General features: G+C 44.5%; 1 protein-coding gene and 1 long non-coding RNA gene across 4 annotated transcripts; one reads left to right on the top strand and one right to left on the bottom strand.

Annotated features, from left to right (window-relative positions):
* Positions 1-203: 203 nt before the first annotated feature.
* Positions 204-26,237, top strand: LOC116316866 (transmembrane protease serine 9-like). 3 transcript variants are annotated; one of them, XM_039610594.1, is made up of 10 exons: positions 204-258; positions 10,890-10,910; positions 15,966-16,128; positions 16,316-16,584; positions 16,921-17,066; positions 17,151-17,451; positions 18,415-18,583; positions 20,613-20,866; positions 21,005-21,102; positions 24,901-26,237. In XM_039610594.1, the coding sequence occupies exons 1-10, from the start codon at positions 204-206 to the stop codon at positions 25,216-25,218; spliced, it is 1,794 nt and encodes a 597-aa protein (XP_039466528.1). In that variant the 3' UTR covers positions 25,219-26,237. The 3 variants fall into 3 exon arrangements, with proteins under 3 accessions (XP_039466528.1, XP_039466527.1, XP_039466529.1); XM_039610593.1 differs by having other exon boundaries at positions 18,412-18,583; XM_039610595.1 differs by lacking the exons at positions 204-258; positions 10,890-10,910 and having other exon boundaries at positions 15,993-16,039; positions 18,412-18,583.
* Positions 24,741-25,212, bottom strand: LOC120439714. The gene is made up of 2 exons (XR_005612687.1): positions 25,113-25,212; positions 24,741-24,970 (listed from the first exon to the last, which is right to left on the bottom strand). It is a non-coding gene; the product is annotated as an uncharacterized LOC120439714 (long non-coding RNA).

The following is a 26,237-nucleotide window of genomic DNA, read 5'->3' as shown; positions in this document are numbered from 1 at the left end:
ATTAATGATTAATCCTAGAAAAATTATTAAAAACTTTGTGTTTAATCTGATGATTGTGATGTGAAGCAGGTCAGGGAACCTGCAGTGAGGTGTTGGGCGTGTTGTCAGACAGGTGTTTGAGAAAGGTGTGTTTTACTGCAAACTGGAAGGGAGAGAGAGGAAGGTTATTTAAGCCTGAGCAGGTCTGGAGGTATTTTACAGCGATGGCTTTCTACAAAGTGATGTGTTTGGCTGCTGGGCTGATGCTCCTGACCCAAGGTAAGAGCTGTCTTCACACACCTGCATCAGGTACGACTCAGAGGGCGAAAACACTCAGGAGCACATTGCTTCACTTTAAAGTGACACTGCAGGAAAATAACCTTTACCTTTAAAAAACGTTATTTTAATACAAATTTGGTGTGTTCAGTTAAAATCCACAATGTTCAGTAAACATAACTTTAATATATATTTTGAAGAAGAAGTTTTTATGACAGACGAGGAGAAACAAAGGTTCTCGTGGCCGATTATTATTATTATTAGTTATTCATTCATGAGATGTTAGGAAAAGATGTTTGAACTAAATAATTTTTTAGTATAATTTGATGTCTCTCCGGTAATAAACTGATGGTTGAAGGTGTGATGACGGTTTTCCTTCATCACGGCTCAGAGCAGGAAGTGGGTCGGAGACTGAACCCAGAACTTTAGTGTTTTTTTCTTGTGCTGAGCTGAATGTTTGAGCACAAATGCACTGAATGCACGTCTGATAGTGAGCTCTCACACTTACTGCATACTTATAACATCCTGTCAGGTTACTGCAGTAATACAGGCGTAGTATTAGTAGTACGACATGCAGTGTGTGTACTGTATTTCTCTGTGTGGTTTCTGTTTGTGAGATAAATGTGTACACACACACACACACACACACACACACACACACACACACACACACACACACACAAACTCTTACAGAAACTTGGTATGTAAATGATCTTCTGGAAAGGTGGTAAAACCAGTCTGATGTCAGAGCTAAAACAACAGATGAACGACCACATAAACAACCAGAGTGGAAAAATGGAACAAAGGCAACAATCTGGAGTTCCTCTAGCGCCCCCTGGAGGCTTACTAGAACCATAGGCTGTATATAAAAGATGGCCACACAGACTGCACGGTTACTCATAGACAGTGTTGGGGAGTAACGGAATACATGTACCGCCGTTACGTATTCAGAATACAAAATATGAGTAACTGTATTCCGTTACAGTTACCGTTTAAAAAGGTGGTATTCAGAATACAGTTACTTTGTTGAAATAAATGGAATACACAGCGGTACTTCCCTGTTTCATATTGTCGCGGGTCAGGACTGTTTGGGTTTGTTTGACAGCTATGTTCTGTTGTTCCAGCAGCGGCAGCGTTACGGTTGCCATGGTTACAGGGTGACGCTCTCTCTCTGCGTGTTTCCTGGGTGAGAGAGCACTTTTTTGTTGTTGTTGTTGTGCTAAGCTAAAAGGCAGAATGCTACAGGCATGGCCCTAAAGCATGTAGCCTGATGGGCAGTGTAGTCCGTGCTGCAGGGAGAATGGACTACCATACCGTTATGTGTCTGTGAGCGAGGGAGGAGAGAAAGGAAAAGTCCGAGCTGTCACGGAGCAAAAAAGCGGGAGCTGGAAGCATGTAAATATAATAATAACCACAGCAGCCAAGAAGAGTGCCTGACGAGCCCAGCTGTAAGTAAGCTATTAAGACTCAACTGTACACTGTGTTCGTGTTTTGCTCCGGAAAAAATAAGTTCCGTTGGAGCAGCCTTTCCAACGCCTCTCTCTGTCTCCCGCAAGCAAAGTTGACCCAGACAACAAAGTAAAGCTAGTTTTCGGCTACCAGCCCGACACGAACCCGACGTATTAGCCAGAGGTCCCTTTACTACGTTTGAGCCGCGGACCTTCAGTAACAGTAATAAATCACAGCAATAGGACATTCACGTGGTTGTAAACAGCATGATAATATATTAAGTATTCCAAAGTATTCAGAATACGTTACTCTCATTGAGTAACGTAACGGAATACGTTACAGAATACATTTTGGGGCATGTATTCAGTATTCTGTAGTGGAATACATTTTAAAAGTAACCTTCCCAACACTGCTCATAGATTACTGGACTTCAGATTTTAAAGTCTTGGCATTAGCCAGGGGTGGATTTAGAAGGGTGGCAAGTGCCACCCTAAAATGATCCTGTGCCACCCCAAGTGCCGTTTTGCATATGACAGTGTTGTTTATTAAAATAAGATGGCATTAACAGTTTGAGCATAGTTAGAATAGAATAGAATAGAATAGAATAGAATAGAATAGAATAGAATAGAATAGAATGCCTTTATTGTCAGGAAATGTACAGTTCTCCAGTGCTATGTACATATGGACAGTATAACATAGGGGAAAAGATATATATATATATATATATAAAATGTACAATATACAAGCTGTATTTTTAAGAAAGAAGAAAAAAAAGAAAGTAATATGTAATAAATAGTGTTATGTATATACAGTTGAGGTATTGCACATAGAATTGGTATTGCACAGTGGTGGTCCATAGAGGAAGTGGGAAGTGGGGGGCTGTGTTATTGGTGCATGTGTGAGTTCAGGGTGGTTATGGCTTTGGGGAAGAAACTGTTTTTGAGTCTGTGGGTTTTTGTGCTGATGCACCTGTAGCGCTTCCCTGAGGGAAGCAGGCTGAACATGTTGAAGCCAGGGTGGGAGCTGTCCTTGGTGATGTTTGCTGCTCTGCTGAGGCAGCGGGAGGAATAAATGTCCGTCAGGGAGGGGAGAAGGGCAGCCGATGATCTTTTGTGCTGTCTTGACCACACTCTGAAGCCTCACTCTATCCGCCTTGGTGCAGCTGCCGTACCATACCGTGATGCAGTAGGTAGGTTAGCAGGCTCTCAATGGACGAGCGGTAGAAGGTCAGCAGCAGGTTGGAGTTCAGCTTGTACTTCCTGAGGACTCTCAGGAAGTGCAGCTGCTGTTGGGCCTTCTTGACGACCGCTGAGATGTTTTCTGTCCAGGAGATGTCAGCAGAGATGAGGACACCAAGGAACCGGAAGGTGTGGACCCTCTCCACACACTCCCCGTTGATGTAAAGGGGGGCCAAGTCAGTGCTGTGTCTCCTGAAGTCAACAATGAGTTCTTTGGTTTTCTTAGTGTTCAGTGCCAGGCTGTTCTCTGAACACCATGCTGCCAGCTTCAGGACTTGCTCTCTGTACTCTGCCTCGTCTCCCTTCGAGATGAGTCCGACTACCGTGGTGTCATCAGCAAACTTGATGATGAGAGTGTTGTTGTGGATCGAACTGCAGTCATGGGTGTAGAGAGAATACAGGAGGGGGCTCAGCACACAGCCCTGTGGGGAGGCGGTGCTTAATGTGCGAGTGGAGGAGAGATGAGGGCCGAGTCTTACAGTCTGGGGCCGGTTTGTGAGAAAGTCCTTTATCCAGGCACATGTGAGAGGAGGGAGGCCAAGAGTGACCAGTTTGGTGATGAGGATGTCCGGGATGATTGTATTAAAGGCTGAGCTGTAGTCCACAGTCAACAGTGAACATAAATGCTAAAACTGAATATATTGCATGGTGTTCCCCCCCTCCACCATTAACAAATGGTTCAGCCAATAGCACACTCAGAAAAACAAAGGTACCAACTGGAACCAAAAGTGGTTCTTTAGACTGATGCCATAGAAGAACCTTTTTTGGTGCCACAAAGAACCTTTCAAACAATGGTTCTTTGAAGAACCATTTCTTTCAGTGGTTCATTGAAGAACCTTTAAAGGTGCCCCAAAGAACCATCAAGAAAGGGTTCTTTGGGGCACCTTTAATGGTTTTTCAAAGAACCTTTTTAAAAATGGTTCTTTATAAAACCATTTTAAAGAACCTTTTTTGAAATGGTTCTTTATAAAACCATTTTAAATCTTTCAAAATAAAATGTATCATAAATTGAATTTAAGTAGGGTAAAATAAATACAAGCACAGCATAGACATATATTAATGGTTTATTGCCATTTAGCAGTATACCAAAAGACAAAAGGCACCACATCACTACTAATACATGTCACATATTAGTCACTTAAACAGTAATAACATTTTTACTAAAGTATAAATAAATAAATACATATATATATATATATATATATATATATATATATATATATATATATATATAAAACACCCAGCACGCCCCCTGCGGGCGGTTTATCCTTCAAGCTCGGGTCCTCTACCAGAGGCCTGGGAGCTTGAGGGTCCTCTTGCAGTATCTTAGCTGTTCCCAGGACTGCGCTGTTCTGGACAGAGATCTCCGATGTTGTTCCCGGGATCTGCTGGAGCCACTCGCCTAGCTTGGGAGTCACCGCACCTAGTGCTCCGATTACCACGGGGACCACCGTTACCTTCACCCTCCACATCCTCTCGAGCTCTTCTCTGAGCCCTTGGTATTTCTCCAGCTTCTCGTGTTCCTTCTTCCTGATATTGCTGTCATTCGAACCGCTACATCGATCACTACAGTCGTCTTCTTCTGTTTGTCTACCACCACTATGTCCGGTTGGTTAGCCACCACCATTTTGTCCGTCTGCATCTGGAAGTCCCACAGGATCTTAGCTCGGTCATTCTCCACCACCCTTGGGGGCATCTCCCATTTTGACCTCGGGACTTCCAGGTTATACTCGGCACAGATGTTCCTGTACACTATGCCGACCACTTGGTTATGGCGCTCCATGTATGCCTTGCCTGCTAGCATCTTGCACCCTGCTGTTATGTGCTGGATTGTCTCTGGGGCATCTTTACACAGCCTGCACCTGGGGTCTTGCCTGGTGTGATAGACCCCAGCCTCTATGGATCTTGTACTCAGAGCTTGTTCTTGTGCTGCCATGATTAGTGCCTCTGTGCTGTCTTTCAGTCCAGCTTTGTCCAGCCACTGGTAGGATTTCTGGATATCAGCCACCTCCTCTATCTGCCGGTGGTACATACCGTGCAGGGGCCTGTCCTTCCATGATGGTTCCTCGCCTTCCTCCTCTTTCTTGGGTTTCTGCTGCCTGAGGTATTCACTGAGCACGCTGTCAGTTGGGGCCATCTTCGTGATGTATTCGTGGATGTTTCTTGTCTCATCCTGGACTGTGGTGCTGACACTCACCAGTCCCCGGCCCCCTTCCTTCCGCTTAGCATACAGCCTCAGGGTGCTGGACTTGGGGTGAAACCCTCCATGCATGGTAAGGAGCTTTCTTGTCTTTATGTCAGTGGCTTCTATCTCCTCCTTTGGCCAGCCTATTACCCCAGCAGGGTACCTGATCACGGGCAGGGCGTGGGTGTTGATGGCCCGGATCTTGTTCTTACCGTTCAGCTGACTCCTCAGGACTTGCCTGACCCTCTGCAGGTACTTGGTGGTTGCAGCTTTCCTAGCGCCCTCTTCATGGTTCCCATTAAACTTGCGGGATCCCCAGGTACTTGTAACTGTCCTCTATGTCTGCAATGTTGCCTTCTGGTAGTTCAATCCCCTCAGTTCTGACTACCTTCCCTCTTTTTTGTTACCATCCGACTACACTTCTCCAGTCCGAGCGACATTCCAATGTCATTGCTGTATAGCCTGGTAGTGTGTATCAGTGAATCGATGTCTCGTTCACTCTTGGCATACAGCTTGATGTCATCCATGTACAGGAGGTGGCTGACAACCGCTCCGTTTCGTAGTCGGTATCCGTAGCCAGTCTTGTTAATGATCTCACTGAGGGGTTCAGGCCTATGCAGAACAGCAGTGGGGACAGAGCATCTCCTTGGTAGATCCCGCACTTGATGGTGACTTGTGCTATGGGCTTGGGTTGGCCTCTAGTGTTGTACGCCACATCCCCATTGAGTTCCTGATGAAGGCTCTTAGGGTCCTGTTGATCTTGTACAATTCTAGGCATTCCAGTATCCAGCTGTGGGGCATTGAGTCATAGGCCTTCTTGTAATCAATCCAGGCAGTGCACAGGTTGGTCAGTCTGGTCTTGCAGTCTCGGCTGACCGTTCTGTCTACCAGTAGCTGGTGTTTTGCGCCTCTGGTATTCTTGCCAATCCCTTTCTGTGCCCGCTCATGTATTGACCCATGTGCCTGTTCATCTTAGCCGATATGATGCCTGACAGGAGCTTCCATGTAGTACTGAGGCAGGTTATTGGTCGGTAGTTGGATGGGACCGGTCCCTTCTTGGGGTCCTTGGGGATCAGGACCGTCCGACCTTGATTTAGCCATTCCGGGTGTCTCTCGTTAACTAGCAGCTGGTTCATTTGTGCTGCCAGACGCTCGTGGAGTGCAGTCAGCTTCTTCAGCCAGTAGGCTTGAACCATGTCGGGCCCTTGTGCTGTCCAACTCTTCATACTGGAGACCCTTTCTTGGATATCTGCCACTGTGATGGTTACTGGACCCTGTTCAGGGAGGTCGCTATGGTCTGCCCTCAGATCCACTAGCCACTGAGCATTGCCGTTATGGGTTGCGTCCTTCTCCCATATGCTCTTCCAGTATTGCTCCGTCTCCAGCCTTGGTGGTGCTGTTCTGTTATTGTTCCCTTTATATATATATAAAACACCCAGCACGCCCCTGCGGGCGGTTTATCCTTCAAGCTCGGGTCCTCTACCAGAGGCCTGGGAGCTTGAGGGTCCTGCGCAGTATCTTAGCTGTTCCCAGGACTGCGCTCTTCTGGACAGAGATGTCTGATGTTGTTCCCGGGATCTGCTGGAGCCACTCGCCTAGCTTGGGAGTCACCGCACCTAGTGCTCCGATTACCACGGGGACCACCGTTACCTTCACCCTCCACATCCTCTCGAGCTCTTCTCTGAGCCCTTGGTATTTCTCCAGCTTCTCGTGTTCCTTCTTCCTGATATTGCTGTCATTCGGAACCACTACATCGATCACTACAGCCGTCTTCTTCTGTTTGTCTACCACCACTATGTCCGGTTGGTTAGCCACCACCATTTTGTCCGTCTGTATCTGGAAGTCCCACAGGATCTTAGCTCGGTCATTCTCCATCACCCTTGGGGCGTCTCCATTTTGACCTCGGGACTTCCAGGTTATAGCAGATATATATATATATATATATATATATATATATATATATATATAGATATAGATATAGATATATATATATATATATCAATACTATATCTAAAGATAACACAACAATTAATACATGTATTGTTTAATTAATAAAACATCAAAAAATGATAAACACATTAGAAATAGCAATAGCTTCATAACAGACCAATAAATCAAGACATTTTCATCAGCAGATGTTTGCATGTTCAGTAAAAATATTTCAACAACAAGTTTTTGAACAAAATTATCAATGAACTTCAGCCTTACATTATGTAAGGTAAGTTTAATGTTAGACTTAGGGCTGCTCGATTATGGCAAAAATGATAATCACGATTATTTTCACTGAAATTGAGATCTCGATTATTTGACGATATTTATTTAACAATAACAATGTATTGAATAATGGCTTTAAAGATTGTCAAAAAATAATATAAAATAGTGTGCAAATACTGATTACAGTGCAAATGTTTGCAATATAAAAAATAAATGAAAAATGTAAACATCTATGCTTAGTGAACTTCAAAATACTGCATAATATTTATGCATACAAATAACCAAACATCAAGGAAAGCTGTGTAGCCACACAATGCACAATTGCATCAAACGTATGTCACTTTGTGAGCGGTCTTCAAATGATTGAATAAATTTGTAGTGTTGCTCTGTGGTGCAGCTACGACACCGTAGCAAAGTTTACACACTATGTCTACTTGATCCACGTCTGACTGCGCGAACCCGTAATGTTTCCACACCACTGAAGTCGTTTTATCCTTTCAACCAACGGCATTCTTTCTTCAGCAGCCATTATCCTCTCCTCTCCAAATAACTTCTTCTTAGCTTCCCTCGGGTCCTCTTAATTGTTATGACGTGTGTTCGAATCGCAGAGAGGTGTGCTCGATTTGCCACACGGAGCAGCACGATAGTAAAGCACGAGGGAGGTGCTAATAATCGGCTCAGTCATTTTTAATGATCGTTGAAAGCCCAGATCGTAATCTAGATTAAAATTCGATTAATTGAGCAGCCCTAGTTGGACTCATGGTTCTTTGTTAGTCCAGTTTAGGATAATGTCTCTGACGTATGTCTCATATCAAATATGTGTCATATCAAAACAACCCCACACCTGCAGTTGTTTCAGTTTTTCACAGGTGTTTCCTGTCAGCTGATCAACCTCACTCAGGTGGACATCCATATCAGCCAACCAAACGACAAGCTCCTCCCTTTGTGCTTCAAATCCCTCCCACTCTGAGACAAGGAGCTGAGAGAGAGAAAACAAGGGTCAATTATAAAGAAGAGAGAAAAGTGAAACCCTCCTCAGAAGGTCTGACTCGCATACCTGCAGTCGACCTGTGATGGACTCCAGTTTGCCGTTCACGTCATCCCAGTGTTACCAGCAGCCGAGTCTGCAGGGTGCCCTGGAAGCAGTGTTGCCAACTCCTCAGTAAGGAAAATCGCTATTGGCTGTCCTAAAAGTCGCTAGAAGTCGCTAAATGACGTCATCATCTAATTTGCATAATTGGTCACGCTAATATAATTGTAACCTATGTTGTTGGAGAGAGAAATAACATCGTGGAAGAGACATAAAGTGAGTAAAAAACGTTCTTAATGCATTTAGAGTTTATTTAGAACTACAAATTAAATTTCTTTTAGCAATTATTGTTTTTTTAATGTCACAATTCCAACCCTGCTCCTTTACCCGGGCTTGGACCGGCAAAAGTGAGCTTGAAATAGGCACTCTCTGTGGAGTTACTTTGTGTTTGTGTGTGTTTATAAGTAGTTTTAAACCTTGTGATCCACAAAACAGCATAAGAGTAAAAGATTAAAAGAAGAACTGACTGCGTTACAGCACCCGCTGCTTGTTGAGAGTAAAAGCCATACGCGTTTTCACGTCTTTTTTTAGCGACTTTTTATAGAAAAAAAGTCGCTAGGGGGTCTGAAAACTCGCTAAATATAGCGACAAAGTCGCTAAGTTGGCAACACTGCCTGGAAGAGCCGAGTTAATGTAGACTCCTCCTGGTCAGGCTGTCCAGCTGGATGAGCCGAGGTCTCCCCTCTCGCCGCCGCCTCTGAACACAAAAACAGAAATTGCATGTGAACCAGGAGGTGCAGATTTTTTTGCTATTCTTTCCTAAATCCAGACTTGATCACGTGGAGGTATTTGGAAAACTTTTTTGGCCAGCGGACGACTGTTGTCTCGCAGAAAGTCTAATGAATTAGACTAACTATTCACTTTAGCTAAAGTTATTAAGTTAGCTAAAGAGTTGGGATGCTGTGTAAGACATAAATAAAGCTCAAATACAAAGGTTTGGACACTGTTTTGCATGTTTCCTTACTGTAGGGGTCTCTGCAAGCATACAGGGCTCTGACAGGGTACAAGATGACAACTTTGGAATCCTACTAGAAACAGTCGATCATATTTGTTTGTCAAAGCTGAATCCAGGGCAAACTAGGCTAAATTAGCGTTTTTAGCTAACAGCTACAATAAGCATAAAAGTTACTGTACGGCTATCAATTGTTAACATGACGCTTGTTCTTATACATGTAATACATTTATTACCAACCTGAGAGTTTATCCACTGGTCATTCGACATGACGAATGACTTCTGAAGTCTTAATTCAGCTCAAGACGCTGTAGATTCCGTCAGTAACACTTTCGGTCCGCTAGTAAAACGTAGTTCTATTAATCTGCGCTCGTTTACTCTTGAACCGGAACCGGATGTAAGTCCCAAAAAAACTGAATTTTGGAACTGAAATTGAATGGTGAGAGTGAAACTGAAATTATTCGAGAGCTGATAAAATGCAGTTTCAAAGCAAATCAATTCATTTTCAATATATAAAATTCAATTTCAATTTAGTGATGATCATTTTCAAACCATAAATTCAATTTCAAATTAGACTAATTCAAATTCAGTTTTCAAAAGCATTTATTCAAGTTACAATTCAGATTCAATCTGAGCAATTCAAATTCAAATTTAACTTATTCAAATTCAGTTTCTGATGGCACAGATTTCTGCCCATAGACTGCCCCTATAGTTACCCAGTAGTCACACAACAGTAGGATTACATGCTTAGTCAGGGGGGCTACAGGTGAGCACCACCCTCGTGCTAACTACAGTCAGCAAAACAATTAATAAAAAGAATACATGCTGTTTCCTTATCAAGCACATTTGAGGGCACACCCCCTAACATTCACATAGAAAGGTACAGACCCCAACTGTTCCTCTGTAGTTTCCTGCTTTCCTATTCTTTTACAACCTACTGCTTATCAGTGCTCGTCAGAGGGGAACTGAGACATGCAACCTGCTCTAATACTTTCTCACACTAGCTGTACTAAAACATGAAAATCCTCCAGCTGTAATGTTCAAGTTTGTAGAGGACTTTATAAATGAGGACCATGTGCAGCAGAGCCTGTTTGAGTCGGATGGTTCACTGGAGTGATGAGCTGCAGTCAGAGACTGTTCCCTTTGTGCTTGATGTTTTCCTCAAAGGGTTGAATCTACAGATCAGCTCACAGAGCAGATGTCTACAGGATGAAATCGTCTCTTTTCCCAAACACATACAAACAATAACATAACAGGTTACATGCATCAGACTGTGTCTCATTGAAGCATGCTCACCTGCATGTCTGCTGGTGTGTGACGGACCAACAACACAGGAGCCTCTGATGAGGAGACGTAGTGTTTGGAACCTCTGAATTTCTTATCTCACATTTTCTCAAATAGGTTAAATTAACTGTAACTTCACACAGTAATTATAGACAGTGAACTAATCACAGACAGATGAATGAAGATTATTCATTTTAAAATAGTTTGTTTTCTGTGTTTCAGAGTCTGAGTCACAGCTGGATGGTAAGATAAAGTTTCTTTGTGTAATGATTTACTTTTATATGTAATAAATCTTTTGTTTCATATGTTTGTGAGTGAACTGTAGACTCCCAGGATCACTGTATCCTCACTCATCCATCCATCCATTTTCTTCCGCTTTATCCGGGGCCGGGTCGCGGGGGCAGCAGCCTAAGCAGAGAAGCCCAGACCTCCCTCTCCCCAGCCACCTCCTCTAACTTGTCTGGGGGAATACCAGGCCAGCTGAGAGATATAATCTCTCCAGCGTGTCTTGGGTCTGCCACCGCAGGGCCACCGCTTTAATCCGCTATCTCGTTCTTTCGGTCACCACCCACAGCTCATGACCACAGGCGAGGGTAGGGACGTAGATCGACCGGTAAATTGAGAGCTTTGCTTTTACGCTCAGCTCTCTCTTCACCACGATGGACCGGTGCAGCATCCGCATCACTGCAGCTGCAGCATCAATCCATCTATCGATCTCCGGCTCCCTTCTCCCATCACTCATGAACAAGACCCAGAGATACTTGAACTCTTCCACTTGGGGCAGGAACTCATCCCCGACCTGGAGTGAGCATTCTTCTCCGGCTGAGAACCATGGCCTCAGATTTGGAGGTGCTGATCCTCATTCGTGCTGCTTCACACTCGGCTGCGAAATGTTGGCGTGCGAGCTGGAGGCCATCACCCGATGAAGCCAACAGGACCACATCATCCGCAAGAAGTAGAGATGAGATTCTGAGGCCACCTAAGTGAAAGCCCTCCGCCACTTGGCTGCACCTATAAATCCTGTCCATAAAAGTTATGAAGAGAATCGGTGACAAAGGGCAGCCCTGGTGGAGCCCATCACCCACCAGGAACGAGTTCGAGTTATTGCTGGCAATGCGAACCAAGCTCTTGTAACGGTTGTATAGGGATCAAATGGACCTTAGCAATGGGCCACACACCCCATACTCCCGTAGCACCTCCCACAGGACACCCCGAGGGACACGGTCGAATGTCTTTTCCAAGTCCACAAAACAACTGGTTGGGCAAACTCCCTTGCACCCTCAAGTATCCTTGAGAGGATAAAGAGCTGGTCCAGTGTTCCGCAACCAGGACGAAAACCTCATTGTTCCTCCTGTATCTGAGGTTTGACTAGCGGACAGACTCTCCTTTCCTTTCCATCACCCGGCATAGACTTTCCCAGGGAGGCCGAGGAGTGTGATCCCCCTGTAGCTGGAACACACCCTCCGGTCTCCCTTCTTAAAGATGAGGACCACCATACCTGTCTGCCAGTCCAGGGATACTGCCCCTGATCTCCACGCAACATTGCAAAGACGTGTCAGCTAAGACAGCCCTATAACATCCAGTGCCTTCAGGAACTCGGGGTAGACCTCACCCACACCAGGGGCTCTGCCACCAAGGAGCTCAGTGACCTCGCCAAAGTCAGCAGCTCCACCAGCACTATACATAGTACAGTTAATTCAATTCAATTCAATTTTATTTATACAGCGCCAAATCACAACAAAAGTCGCCTCAAGGCGCTTTATATTGTACAGTAGATCGCACAATAATAAATACAGAGAAAAACCCAACAATCATATGACCCCCTATGAGCAAGCACTTTGGCGACAGTGGGAAGGAAAAACTCCCTTTAACAGGAAGAAACCTCCGGCAGAACCAGGCGGGGCCATCTGCTGCGACCGGTTGGGTGAAAGAAGGAAAACAGGATAAAGACATGCTGTGGAAGAGAGACAGAGATTAATAACAGATATGATTCGATGCAGAGGGTCTATTAACACATAGTGAGTGAGAAAGGTGACTGGAAAGGAAAAACTCAATGCATCATGGGAATCCCGGCAGCCTCGTCTATTGCAGCATAACTAAGGGAGGATTCAGGGTCACCTGGTCCAGCCCTAACTATATGCTTTAGCAAAAGGAAAGTTTGAAGCCTAATCTTGAAAGTAGAGATAGTGTCTGTCTCCTGAATCCAAACTGGAAGCTGGTTCCACAGAAGAAGGGCCTGAAAACTGAAGGCTCTGCCTCCCATTCTACTCTAGGAACAACAAGTAGGCCTGCAGTGTGAGAGCGAAGTGCTCTAATAGGGTGATATGGTACTACAAGGTCATTAAGATAAGATGGGGCCTGATTATTTAAGACCTTGTATGTGAGGAGCAGGATTTTGAATTCAATTCTGGATTTAACAGGAAGCCAATGAAGGAAGCCAAAACAGGAGAAATCTGCTCTCTCTTTCTAGTCCCTGTCAGGACTCTTGCTGCAGCATTTTGGATCAGCTGAAGGCTTTTCAGGAGTTTTAGGACATCCTGATAATAAAGAATTACAGTAGTCCCGCCTGGAAGTAATAAATGCATGAACTAGTTTTTCAGCATCACTCTGAGACAGGATATTTCTAACTTTAGAGATGTTGCACAAATGGAAGAAAGCAGTCTTACATATTTGTGTAATATGTGCATTGAAGGACATGTCCTGGTCAAAAATGACTCCAAGGTTCCTCACAGTGTTACTGGAGGCCAAGGTAATGCCATCCAGAGTAAGAATCTGCTTAGATACCATATTTCCAAGATTTTCAGGGCCGAGTACAATAACCTCAGTTTTATCTGAATTAAGAAGCAGAAAGTTAGCGGCCATCCAGGTCTTTATGTCTTTAAGACATTCCTGCAGTTTAACTAATTGGTCTGTGATACCTGGCTTCATGGATAGATAGAGCTGCGTGTCATCTGCATAGCAGTGAAAATTTATGCTATGTCTTCTAATGATGCTGCCTAGGGGAAGCATGTATAATGTAAATAGAATTGGTCCTAGCACTGAACCCTGTGGAACACCATAATTGACCTTAGTGTGTGAAGAGGACTCTCCATTTACTTGAACAAATTGGAGTCTATTAGATAGATATGATACAAACCACTGCAGCACAGTACCTGTAATACCTACAGCATGTTCTAATCGCTCTAATAGGATATTATGATCAACAGTATCAAACGCAGCACTGACGTCTAGCAGTTAGAGCACCGCTTTCCCCTCCTGAGTCACCTGATGGTTTGCCAGAATCTCTTCGAGGCAGTCCAAAAGTCTTTTTCCATGGCCTCTCCGAACTCCTCCCACACCCGAGTTTTTGCTTCCACCACCGCCTGAGCCGCATCCCGCTTGGCCTGTCACTACCTGTCAGCTCCCATAGGCTAGCCAAGTTCAATAGGACTCCTTCTTCAGCCTGGCGGCTCCCTTCACCCTGAATCCCTTCTCCCGATTCAGGGCGATCGTGGCTCAAGAGTTGGGAGTTCGCCTTGTAATCGGAAGGTTGCCGGTTTGAGCCCCAGCTTGGACAGTCTCGGTCGTTGTGTCCTTGGGCAAGACACTTTACCCGTTGCCTACTGGTGTTGGTCAGAGGGCCCGGTGGCGCCAGTGTCCGGCAGCCTCGCCTCTGTCAGTGCGCCCCAGGGTGGCTGTGGCTACAATGTAGCTTGCCATCACCAGTGTGTGAATGGGTGAATGACTGGATATGTAAAATGCTTTGGGGTCCTTAGGGACTATTAAAGTGCTATATAAATACAGGCCATTTACCATTTTACCATTCACCTCTGGTGTGTAATATTTGGTTCGAGGGTTACCACCATGACAGGCACCAACCACCTTGCAGCCCCAGCTCATTGCATTGCTTCGGCAATGGAGGTGCTGAACATGGTCCTTTCGGACTCAGTGTCCCCAGTCTCCCTCAGAATGCTGTTGAAGTTCTCCCGGAGGTTATTGTTGAAGATCTCGTGGGCCAAGGCCTCTGCTAGGTGTTCAAAGCACACCCTCACTACACGTTTAGGTGCACCGGGTCTGTACAGCTACCTCCCCCACCACCTTATCCAACTCACCACCAGTTGGTGATCAGTTGACAGCTCAGCCCCTCTCTTTACCCGAGTGTCCAGAACATATGGTCGCAGGTCTGGTGATACGAGTACAAAATCGATCATTGACCTGCGGCCTACAGCGTCCTGGTGCCACGTGCATTTATGGACACTCTAATGTTCTAACATGGTGTTTTTTATGGCCAAACTGTGATTTGCACAGAAGTCCAATAAAAAAACACCACTCGGGTTCAGATCTGGGAGGCCGTTCCTCCCAATCACACCCCTCCAGGTCTCTCTGTCATTACCCACGTGAGCATTGAAGTCTCCCAGTAGGACAACAGAGTCTCCAGGCGAAGCACCTTCCAGCACCCCATCCATGGACTCCAAGAAGGCTGGGTACTCTGAGCTGCCGCTCGGCGCATAAGCGCAGATGACAGACAGGACCTGTTCCCTGACCCGAAGGTGCAGGGAACAAACCCTCTCATTCACCAGAGAGAACCCCAACGTACGGGCAACGAGTCGAGGGGATATTAGAATACCCACCCCAGCCCGCAGCCTCTCAACAGGGGCAACTCCGAACTGAGAGAGAGTCCAGCCCCTTTCTAGGAGACTGGTTCCAGAGCCCAGGCCATGCGTTGAGGTGAGCCCGACTATATCTAGCCGGTACCTCTCAACCTCACGCACTAGCTCAGGCTCCTTCCCCACCAGAGAGGTGACATTCCATGTCCCAATTGCCAGGTTTGGTAGCCGGGGATCAGTCCGCCAGGGCCTCCGCCCTTGGCTGGCACCCGGCACACAATGCACCTGACCACTAAGGCATCTCCTGCGGGTGGTGGACCTGCAGGAGGATGGGCCTATGTCCCCTTTTCGGTCTGTGCCCAGCCGGGGCCCATGGACTAAGGCCCAGCCACCAAATGCTCGCCCTGGGGTACCCTCCCTGGGCCTGGCTCCACAGACAGGGTAAACTGTTTTCTTGATGTTTTCCTCATAAGGGTCTTCTGAATCGCTCTTTGTCTGGTCCCTTACCCAGGACCAATTTTCCATGGGAGACCCTATCGGGGGGCAAAAGCCCCCGGACAACATAGCCCCTGGGACCTCAGGACACACAAACCCCTCCACCACGATAAGGCAGTGATTCGCGGAGGGGGTGTCCTCACTCAGCAGTTTGTAATGCTGAGAGTATACAGCTCATACAGTAATGCTCACTCTGTGTTTTAATGTCTGTCTTCAGTTTGTGGTCAAGCGGCTCTGAACACCAGGATTGTAGGAGGACAGGTGGCCCCCGATGGCAGCTGGCCCTGGCAGGTCAGTCTGCAAACATCTGGGTCCCACTTCTGTGGAGGATCCCTCATTAACAGTCAGTGGGTGCTGACTGCTGCTCACTGCTTTCAAACGTGAGTAATGAGAGTGAAGCTGCACACTAACGAAGATGTATTACCATGAAGAGATTATGAAATGTCTTAATCAGGGGGCTGAGGGTGTAACAGGATAAATATCTAACAGGGCAGGAAGTCAATAATATCATTTCTTTTTAGCCATCGTAATAACTGCATGCTGTTTTGTGTTCCTTGATGAGCTCAGCACCGACCAGAGTGGACTGAGTGTGAATCTGGGCCGTCAGACTCTACAGGGATCTAATCCCAATGCAGTGTCTCAGACAGTAACACAGATCATCATACATCCAAACTACAACTCTAAAACCAACGACAACGACATCTGCCTCCTGCGGCTCTCCTCACCGGTGACTTTCACCAGCTACATTTCTCCCGTCTGCCTGGCAGCTTCAGACAGCACCTTCTACAGCGGTGTTAACAGCTGGGTCACCGGCTGGGGCAACACTGGAGAAGGAGGTGGGTCATAAAGACACCTGATTGTTTTTAGAGAGATGATGACTATAATGTAGGAAACAAGACACTTCCCCCCCCCAAGTAGAATCAGACAGCTATTACAAGGACGTCCATCTACTTTCTATGTGTGAAGTTTAAGTTTATTTCTATAGCACATTTAAAAACAGCAGCTGATATTGCTGATACCTTAGATGACAGAGTGAGGTCAATACACTACACAAGTTAATCATGACTTTGTTTGTAAGTTTGGTGGACCCATCCTTTTGTTTGAAGGTACATTTAATCAGTCACATGTCATTTATTACAAACGGATACATATATATTTTTTTACCCCTTCAGTGTCGCTTCCTTTTCCACAAAACCTGATGGAGGTGGAGGTTCCTGTTGTGGGAAACAGGCAGTGTAACTGTGACAATGGAGTGGGAACAATCACTGACAACATGATCTGTGCCGGGTTAAGTGCAGGAGGAAAGGACTCCTGTCAGGTGATTGTTGTTACCTGTTTGGCACATTTTCACCTTCTACAGTTTCTTCTCCTCAGCTAACAGTAAATGTTCCTGGTCTCAAAGGGGGATTCAGGAGGTCCAATGGTGATCAAGCAGAACGGTCGCTGGATTCAGGCGGGAGTCGTCAGTTTTGGGGAAGGTTGTGCCAGGCCCAATTTTCCAGGAGTCTACGCCAGAGTATCCCAGTACCAGACCTGGATCAACAGCCAGATCTCCTCCAACCAGCCGGGCTTCATGACGTTCACGTCCACTGGGACCAACAGTGACCTCAGTGTTACCTGCAAAGGACTGCCACCAGTGCCAACCACCACCCCTACTACCACCACCACCACCACCACCACCCCTACAACCACCACCAGCAAACGTAAGTCAAGCACCAACCCAAAAAACACCTAAAAAGTTAGAAATGGACTAATTGCCATTTTCGTTGATTCTGTTTTCCTTTTTTTCTAAGTGTGATCTACTCTTACTGAGTTTTGCCCATTTCTATTTTCAAGTTCAATTTCTTTGTAATTACAGCTGTAGTGAAAAATAAGGTGTGAAGTGAGGCTTGTCAAGCTTGTCAGGATGCTCTGAATAGTGCTTCAGTAAAAGGTGGTGAGGATGAGGAAGAGTTCCACACTCACTTCAACCTCCTAAGGTTGAAAGCTTTATGTTTTGCCTTCTCTGCCAGGTGTGTGAGGTTCCAGGAGTCCAGGAGAGCTCTTCAGTGATGTAGAGTTTTGTGGGAATCTTGTGCTGCTGACCGTCTCTACTGATGTTTGGTTTCAGCCTTTTTCAAATCCACAGCCAACTCTTTCCTCCTGTTGATGTTAAGGGACAGGCTGTTGTCTCTACACCAGCTCACTAAAAGTTGCACTTCTGCTCTGCAAGATGTCTCAGCTCTGTTGTTAATGAACCCCAACAATGTTGTATCATCAGCAAACCTGATGAGCTGCTTTACGCTGACATTTGCAGTTTAGTCATGTCTCAGAGTAAAGAGCAGTTTGAATGCAGTTTGATAGTGCAGAATACTATCCATCTTAGGTTTCTTCATAGCTCAGGACAGGCCAGCCTGAGGGCCACTTTCTCCCACAAACAGAAGGCAGCTCCTCAGGTCTCTGTCGTCTCCGGACCTCGGAGATCATTCACAGCTTCTGTATTGGCCAAGTCGTAATGGTTTTGATGATTGTGACATCACCCGTGCGCTTCTCTTTTTTATTCCTTTCTGTTTAAACTTTTCTGATCTGTGATGTTATGATTCTTTAAGATGAACCACCTGAACTGAACTGATGGTTAAAAGGTTTAACATTTCTTTGCGTCTGCCTCTGGTTTTTCTCCTCAGCAGTGTTCTGTGGACAAGCTCCGAAGAATTCTGGCATTTTGGGAGGAACCTCGATGGCGACAGCCGGCTCGTGGCCGTGGATGGCGAGTCTGCAGAAGAATGGAAGTCATGTGTGCGGTGGGACTCTGGTGGCCTTGGACTCAGTGCTGAGCAACGCCGACTGTTTCTCAAGGTGAGTTGGAGCAAGGTTGAAGTTTGGCCAGACGATGACATAGTTAAACGATTAGTGACGTCTGTTCAGGTCATGTATTGAATCCAGAAGTGAAAAGAAAAAGTAATCGTGTTACTTTACTGATTACTTATTTTCAAAAGTAATTAATTACTTAGTAACTTAGTTACTTTTTAAAAACATGATTTACAACCTGAATAGGTGATAAAGCGACAGATTTTTCAGCCCAATTCTACTTTTTCTGCATAATCCATCATACAAAATGTAATCAAATGGAAAAGTCTCTTTTTAAAACTTGTTTTATTAGTTTTTTAACTTTTAACTTTATGCATCAAGCAAACTGTAAATTATATGCAACATTCTCTGACTGGAAGAAATTTGTTTAACATTTAAACACACATAAACTAAAATATTTTTTTTGTGTTTACACTCAATCTTTCAAAGAGATGCAAGTGAAACAGAGCAGAAAATATATAAAATCAAAGACTAGCGGTCCTGTTGCTCTATTTTCACCTGTAAAGCAGGAGTGGGGTAGGCGGAGGTTTACCCTGGTGCAGGTGTGCTGCAGCGGTCAGTGGAAGAATCCGTGTAATTTCCCATTACGTCGTAGCACACTCAGTGCTTGCTTGGAAGTTAAGGGATTTTTTGTTGTAAAAAGAAGCTTTCTTCCCATGCAGAGTGAACTGCGGACACTAATGTTTTTGTCACTTTTTATGGAATCAAACTCAAAGTAAGGTCAGTACTTCCACGCTTTAAATGCTGCACGCTCATACTCTCTCCCGTACTGATATATTATCCATTGTTGATCTGCACACACGTGCTCTACACAGCGGTGTGTACTCTGTGTGTTAACAAGAAAAACGCATATAAGAAAGTGGTGCGCAAATGCAGGGTAGTGACAGAATTGATGCGCATTATTGATATTTGAAGCATGTGTACCTGCACATGCATGCATATTAACACACGGGTACTGTGGAATATATTTTTTACTCACCTAAAGTGCTCGTGCTCTCGTCCACTCCCCGCAAAAAATAGCAGCTGTGCGGCGTCTGTGGCATCGGTGCTCTCATCGCATGCGATGGAGTAAAAATCAAAAGCACAGCTTTATCAGACAGTTGCAGTTTAATGTTGGCTGACGAGTCTTCAATGTATCGCACAACTGTATTTCTGGACATGCTGACGTTATTGAAGTCCTGCACTGTTTCCGGGCACATTATTTCGGTGACTTTAACGAAGCAGCGTTTTATTAGGTCTCGATCTGAAACAGGCTTGCCATGTCTTGTGATGAGTTGGGCGACCTCATAGCTGCTATTGTAGCCTTTTCCTGGACAATTTGAGCACGAAAATAAATACTGTTGCTGACCCCGCAGGAGAGCTAGCATTTGCTTTAATTCCTGCTCTCGCTCAGCACCAGTGTAGGATGCATAGGCCTGATGTTTGGTTTCATAATGACGTCGTACATTATACTCTTTCATAACTGCCACAGTTTCAGTGCAGATCAAACAGACACACGTCTCCTTGAATTCTTTGAAGAAATATTCACTCTCCCACCGTGTCTGAAATTTTCTGCACTCACTTTCTACCTTTCGCTTCTTTGGTTCTGCCATGTTTGGTAACTTGGGGTAAATTTCTTCTGTGATTGTCCTTTTTGGTGGAGCAACTGCCTTGATCAACAGTAGCTCCCCCTGGTGTTAAAACTAAGAAGTGCAATACACTCAAGCAAAAGTTGAAGTGCGGGCCATTTTCTATTCTATTTATAAAATTACTTGCGGGCCAATTAAAATGGACGGGCTGCAGTTGGCCCGCGGGCCAGAGTTTGGACACCCCTGCTCTAAATAGATTCAGGGCAGAAGTATAAATTAAGTGCTATTTTGGTGAGAGTTGTGCTTCTGCAAGCCAATTTGAAACCCACCTCCAGTCCCACTCATTTTCATAGTATTGTTGGCTTGGGTCCCATGAAGTTGAGTGTAAAGGTGTAGATCTTGTTTGAAGCTGATGAAGATTATGTTTGTGTGCTTCGTTCCTCCCACAGCTCTCCTGTAGCGTCCGAGTGGACTGTCGTGTTGGGGCGTCTGAAGCTAAATGGATCCAACCCCTTTGAGGTGACGCTGAATGTGACAAATATCACTCTGAGCAACACGACCGGGACCAACATAGCCATCCTCCGTCTATCTGCCCAGCCCACCCTGACCGACTACATCCAGCCCATCTGCTTGGACAACGGGAGAACCTTCGCCGAGGGCTTGGCGTGCTGGGCGGCCGGTTGGAGTCCTGGAAGAGGAGGAGGTGAGTCAGCAACATGAAGGCTGACAGAGTTCTGCCCAGACTCTGCACCAGTCCATCTCTCAGATTACACATGTGGACCACTGCACTTACAGTTTCTTTAGTCAAACATCAGGATTTTCTTATCTTTCATAATGTTAGCTGAGGAAGTTATGCAGCAGTTCAACACCTCGGTGGTAAACTGTGGGAGCTCATCATCGAGTGAGAGCATCTGTACAGACGTGTTTGCACTGCAGCAGGTAAATGACTGGATTCTTCTTCTTATAACACACTGTCTGCTGACATGTTTATTCTGGACCTTGGATTTAGCTGCTTATCAGAAGCTTTAAGTTTCCTGATTGCTCAAAATGTTCAGAAACTGAATAAAACTCTTTCAAATGGTTTAACCTCCTAGGACCTGGTGTCCATATATGTGACATCACATTTTGGGTTGTATAGAGCAAAACACTAAATTTTGATCTACATGGGCTTGATGTCCACTTACGAGAAAATTACAGGGAGTGCAGAATTATTAGGCAAATGAGTATTTTGTCCACATCATCCTCTTCATGCATGTTGTCTTACTCCAAGCTGTATAGGCTCGAAAGCCTACTACCAATTAAGCATATTAGGTGATGTGCATCTCTGTAATGAGAAGCGGTGTGGTCTAATGACATCAACACCCTATATCAGGTGTGCATAATTATTAGGCAACTTCCTTTCCTTTGGCAAAATGGGTCAAAAGAAGGACTTGACAGGCTCAGAAAAGTCAAAAATAGTGAGATATCTTGCAGAGGGATGCAGCAGTCTTAAAATTGCAAAGCTTCTGAAGCGTGATCATCGAACAATCAAGCGTTTCATTCAAAATAGTCAACAGGGTCGCAAGAAGCGTGTGGAAAAACCAAGGCGCAAAATAACTGCCCATGAACTGAGAAAAGTCAAGCGTGCAGCTGCCAAGATGCCACTTGCCACCAGTTTGGCCATATTTCAGAGCTGCAACATCACTGGAGTGCCCAGAAGCACAAGGTGTGCAATACTCAGAGACATGGCCAAGGTAAGAAAGGCTGAAAGACGACCACCACTGAACAAGACACACAAGCTGAAACGTCAAGACTGGGCCAAGAAATATCTCAAGACTGATTTTTCTAAGGTTTTATGGACTGATGAAATGAGAGTGAGTCTTGATGGGCCAGATGGATGGGCTCGTGGCTGGATTGGTAAAGGGCAGAGAGCTCCAGTCCCACTCAGATGCCAGCAAGGTGGAGGTGGAGTACTGGTTTGGGCTGGTATCATCAAAGATGAGCTTGTGGGGCCTTTTCGGGTTGAGGATGGAGTCAAGCTCAACTCCCAGTCCTACTGCCAGTTTCTGGAAGACACCTTCTTCAAGCAGTGGTACAGGAAGAAGTCTGCATCCTTCAAGAAAAACATGATTTTCATGCAGGACAATGCTCCATCACACGCGTCCAAGTACTCCACAGCGTGGCTGGCAAGAAAGGGTATAAAAGAAGAAAAACTAATGACATGGCCTCCTTGTTCACCTGATCTGAACCCCATTGAGAACCTGTGGTCCATCATCAAATGTGAGATTTACAAGGAGGAAAACAGTACACCTCTCTGAACAGTGTCTGGGAGGCTGTGGTTGCTGCTGCACGCAATGTTGATGGTGAACAGATCAAAACACTGACAGAATCCATGGATGGCAGGCTTTTGAGTGTCCTTGCAAAGAAAGGTGGCTATATTGGTCGCTGATTTGTTTTTGTTTTGTTTTTGAATGTCAGAAATGTATATTTGTGAATGTGGAGATGTTATATTGGTTTCACTGGTAAAATAAATAATTGAAATGGGTATATATTTGTTTTTGTTAAGTTGCCTAATAATTATGCACAGTAATAGTCACCTGCACACACAGATATCCCCCTAAAATAGCTAAAACTAAAAACAAACTAAAAACTACTTCCAAAAACATTCAGCTTTGATATTAATGAGTTTTTTTGGGTTCATTGAGAACATGGTTGTTGTTCAATAATAAAATTATTCCTCAAAAATACAACTTGCCTAATAATTCTGCACTCCCTGTATACTGCCACTGTTCTATCGTTAAATGCCCTCATATGTGGATCTCATTTTTCTCAGAAACAAAAATCAGGTAAAAAAAATAATGTAATTCTTTGTTTTTAAACTCATCAGGTCCCAATCAGCCCAAATAGGAAAGAGAAATAAAAACTGCATGCTATGAAAGAGTTTGTGTCTTAGAAGGTGTTACGACCCGGCTCGAGGCCGCAACATAAAAAAGGAGATGAATACCAGAGTGTTAGTGAGAAGAGATTTTTTCTTATTTGGACATTTTAGTGGAGTCTGAATATCAGTTTGTTTGACTTTTAAGTGGGTGAGCGAAGGTGTTCACTGTGATTGAGTAACATCCCTTTAGTAAGTGTGTTCAACTGGGTGGCTGTGCTGCCCTTCCATCGGAGCACTTGTTTGTTGTTTTGCTATGTTTTAGTTTATTGTGTTTGGTGGTTATCCTGGGTGGGGGTACGCTTCAGGGTTTGGTGGGAGACTGTACCCCTGGTCTGCTGCCTACCCTTGAGTTTGCATTTAAAGGTGCCTTGAGCCCGGTACACCACTGAAGACTAGACAGGTAAAGTTTTATTGGGTTTTTTTAGCGTTTTAGGATGGGAGTTGCTCAAAGTGAACCAGTGGCACTAAACTTGGCAGGAGGTTTGAGACCAGTCATTAATTATGATCTGTAGCTGAGGCAGGTAGGCTGTTTTTAAGTTGGCATAATGTGTACTGTGTGTGCATCGAATATGTCAGTGTTGATGGATGCTAATGAGATCCTCATGAGGTGAGTGTTTTGTGCTGTGACCTTTAGTGTTGTGGGGAATATGACTACTTTTGTTAGATCACTTGTGAGTGTTGTTGGCCAAGTGATGGCAATAACACTGAGGGGTGCTGAGTCCCCCTTGATGTGATCATTGTGTGGCCATAGCTCTCCATTTGTGGTTGGTCACTAGAGTGTTTGCTTTACTGAACTTTTTGGATTAAAGTAACTTGTTGTGGTATAGGGCCACTTGTATGTGGCTGTTTGTGTGGTGGAGACAACAGATCACTTAGTTGTGATTATTTGTTCCTACTTTTGGTTTTGTGTTGTAGGTCAGGTAATCGTTTTGGGTTGGTGACTGTTGTGCTCCTTTGTGTTGGTCACATGTTACTTTTTGTGTGTGTTCAGTGTGGCAACTTCAAAACCCTCATGCAGGAGCACTTATGTTACGACCCGGCTCGAGACCGCAACATAAAAAAAAGGAGACGAATAGCAGAGTGTAGGTAGGAAGAGGTTTTATCTTAAAATGGCATAGGAGGCTGGCTAAAATGGCTAGTGCCACCAAGGCAAAAGCAAGTGAGCTCCCTGGAAGCTTGCCTCAGGTATGCTTTTATCCACACCTGACTAGGTGTGGCCAATTAGCACCAGCTGAACACACTGAGCAGATTAGAGGCTGCAGAGGGACGTAACACCTCCTCCCTTAAAAGGGTTCCTCTAGGACCCCTAAATTTATTAAAAGCCCCTCTGAAGCCTTCAGGTCCTTGACCTACAAACCTGAAATAAAAGTAAAAGCTAACAGAAGCACAGTGTTCACATTGTAGTTGGCATCTTTAAGCATGGATGCCCCTGCATCCAATTAGCACCAGCTGAACACCCTGAGCAGATTAGAGGCTGCAGAGGGACGTAACAGAAGGCTAAAATCTTTTGCGGGAAAATTTTTAAGTGTTTTATCATAAAATCTGTACATGCAGATTTGATGTCCCGATAAGCTAAAGTTTAGTAAATCCTTAAAAAAAGATGATTAGCTGAGTGGTCTGATTCCAAGAACTGAAGAGCACAAAACGAATCCTGAAGCACTTCGACTCAAACAGTTTTTTATTATAACTCTCTAAAATGTGGTCGTTTAGTTTTAGGTAAATATAGTAATCATAGTCCAAAGTTTTCTGGTAACAAAGGTGCATCAAACTCTTCCTTTGAGTCACATGAAAATAATAACTGATGCTTCCCGTCTGTTCAGGGTGATTCTGGCGGCCCGCTGATGTGTAAGCAGGGCGGCTCTTGGTTCCAGGCGGTCGTTTTAACAGCTCCTGCCAGGAGGAGACGAAGCTCAGTCATGACCTTCACCAGACTGAGCACTTTTGATGCCTTTCTGATGAAGACGCTGGGGACACTCTTGTCTCCAGCCTCCAACACCACCACCAACACCACCACCAACACCACCACAACTACCTCAAGCCCCGTATCACAAAGCAGCGGGGGTCGTCCTGCTCACTCCTTCATCTTTGTCCTCTTCCATCTCCTCAACCTCACCTTTTGTCTCCAACTCTTCCTGTAGAGAGTCTGACTTGATTGACATGATGTGATGGACATAAATGAATGTGAACAAGCTTCGACTTTACAGACTTTATACGCTTAAAGCTCTGCCTGCTAATCTTTGACTTGATTCTGCCTTAATCGGTTATCTACAAAGAGCTCAGTGGTGACGTTTGGGCGGGTTTACTGTCAACCAATGAAGACTTTATTGTACCTCTGCCAAGAAAATGAAACTAGTTGTGCAATGTGTCCTATGACTTCAGTGTTTTTACTATGAATTCTGACTCATATGCTGTGTATTCTGGAGTTGTTTATGATTATGCTTAGATTGGACAGAGTTTCTGCCAGAAGACTTGTACGTGTTACTGTTATACACATATCTATGTAATGGAATGAATACAACAATGAAAGATATGAAGTCTTTGTATTTTATCTTTCATTCTTTTTTTTCTTTTTGTATTTTTTTCACAGTTTTTCTTGATTCTGAGAACAAAGTAGATTATTACTTGCAACCTCACAGTCACAACAATATAAGAAACATATTTCTACTTTTCTACCTTGTTTGTTGGATACAATGTTAAACACTTAAACAGTATTTTCTTTGAAAACTGTTAAATTGCACTGGAAAAGAAATTGATGATTTGAAGGAAAAATCTTTTGCCAAGCATTTACCTCAAGAAGCAAAATAAAATGTGAAAGTTTTTTATTTTTTATTATTTTCCCAGTTTTGGAGATATCAGCTGTAGAGATGTCTGCCTTCTATTTACTGTGACTGATGTGATGTGGTCATGAAAATGAGCCCATTTATTCGCAGACCGACTTTGTCTAATGGCAGCACTTATGGCAGGTTTTAGTGACAGTGTTGGTCTTCTTAACAATCTCATTTTGCAACAAAAAAATAACTGAAATGAGATAAAGGTGTGATAAATTACTTTATATGTTATTGCATTACTCATTATATTACAAAATGTTAAAAACTGAAATAACATTACATTGTGAAATGCGCAACTACTCAAAATAAAGGTGACAGCTAAGCAGGTA

Source organism: Oreochromis aureus, linkage group 4 (genome assembly GCF_013358895.1).
Source record: "Oreochromis aureus strain Israel breed Guangdong linkage group 4, ZZ_aureus, whole genome shotgun sequence".
In the NCBI taxonomy this organism is placed as follows: Eukaryota; Metazoa; Chordata; class Actinopteri; order Cichliformes; family Cichlidae; genus Oreochromis; species Oreochromis aureus.
This window is presented reverse-complemented; position numbering and strand designations above follow the sequence as displayed.

Bases quoted from the DNA above. Each gene is read 5' to 3' on its own strand.
- LOC116316866 (XM_039610593.1), top strand. From the start codon at position 204: ATGGCTTTCTACAAAGTGATGTGTTTGGCTGCTGGGCTGATGCTCCTG. The intron at 259-10,889 runs GTAAGAGCTGTC...TCTGTGTTTCAG, and splicing joins GCTGATGCTCCTGACCCAAG to AGTCTGAGTCACAGCTGGAT. The intron at 18,584-20,612 runs GTGAGTTGGAGC...TTCCTCCCACAG, and splicing joins AACGCCGACTGTTTCTCAAG to CTCTCCTGTAGCGTCCGAGT.